Source organism: Sorex fumeus, unplaced genomic scaffold, assembly GCF_029834395.1.
Source record: "Sorex fumeus unplaced genomic scaffold, SorFum_2.1 ptg000006l, whole genome shotgun sequence".
Lineage (NCBI taxonomy): Eukaryota > Metazoa > Chordata > Mammalia > Eulipotyphla > Soricidae > Sorex > Sorex fumeus.
Window position 1 is genome coordinate 68,165,854 of NW_026606063.1, and position 1,434 is coordinate 68,167,287.

The window sequence follows — 1,434 nt, forward strand, 5'->3', positions numbered from 1 at the left end:
GGATGCTCTGAGCACTGAAAGCGAGTCCCTACCACCTCCCCAAAGAAAGAAAATTAAAAACATAAGATTTTAAGCTATTCCAAAGTACAGATATACATATATACATATATATATATGTACTCTAGATCAAAAAGAAAATCTCTTTCTCAGAAGTATATCCGCAGCTGTGAGTTAAAGGAGCCTGTGCAATTCCTGAGAGTATCTGTGTAGCTGTGGTCTGACAGAGCCTGTCCCTGGGGCAGAGAGAGCAAGAAACCCTGTCCTGACTCTCAGGAGACCAGAGGACCCGCCCTTCTGTGCTCACACTGGGATCCTCCTGGGCCCTGGAAGGAGCATGTTCTCTGTGGGCAAAGTTCTGCTTCCCCACAGGGACCCGCACCAGTGACATCCCTGCAGTTGGACTGGTCCCCACACACACCCTCCCCCCTCTGCCTGCCCTGCCTGCCCAGCCCCCTCTCATTTGCAAGTCCTCAGAACCCATGCCTGGACACTCAATAATAATCTGTGTCACCCTGCAGGGTCAGTGTCTGTCACACCCAGAGTGGACATGAGGGCCCCTGTGCAGCTCCTCGGCTTCCTGCTGCTCTGGCTCCCAGGTAAGGAGGGAAATGCAGGTTTATATCAATTTGGACTGCCTGGCTCTTCAGGAAAATTATCTAACTTATCTTTAATGATAATAATGTCCACTTATATGTTTTATCTCAGGTGCCAGGTGTGATATCCAGATGAGCCAGCCTTCATCTGTGTCTGCATCTCTGGGAGATAAAGTCACCATCACCTGCAAGGCCAGTCAGAACATTAACAATTACTTAGCCTGGTATCAGCAGAAACCAGGGAAATCTCCCAGTCTCCTCATCTATAGGGCAACCAGTTTACAACCAGGCGTCCCTCCCCGGTTCAGTGGCAGTGGATCTGGGACAGATTTCACTCTCACCATCAGCAGCCTGGAGCCTGAAGATTTTGCCACTTATTACTGTCAACAGGGTTATAATCTATCTCCCACAGTGATACAGGCCAGAACATAAACCCCCAAAGATCAGCTTTGTGAGGCTGAGGTGACCCAGCTGCTACTCCTAGTTCCTCCTCCACTGAGGGTATGTCAGATGCATCCAGGCGTTGCAATGTTGGACGGTTCTGGTACTTGTTGAAGGAACATCTTAGGCTCCATTATTCTCGTTGTCATCCCAGCAGCTCAGACATGACAACGATCTGCTGATTGAATTTATAGAGATTATTTTCCTGAAGTAAGTAGGTGACAATGTCATTCAGAGTTTATATGTACTACTCTGGTCATCTAGAAGGCCTAGAAACCATTTTTAAAAGACTTTTTTTAAATAATCATATATATTTCCACCCCAGTTGTGAGGACACGTGAGCACGCCATAGCCTCAAACTGAGGACATCTCACAGGGTGCATCCTCACATTCCAAGATG

At 47.6% G+C, this 1,434-nt stretch overlaps 1 gene segment (V, D, J or C); it reads left to right on the plus strand.

The window, feature by feature from the left end:
• Positions 1–547: 547 nt before the first annotated feature.
• Positions 548–1,025, plus strand: LOC130037903 (immunoglobulin kappa variable 1-39-like). The segment is given in 2 exon segments: positions 548–596; positions 706–1,025. Coding segments are annotated over 2 exon segments (369 nt in total).
• Positions 1,026–1,434: the final 409 nt, after the last annotated feature.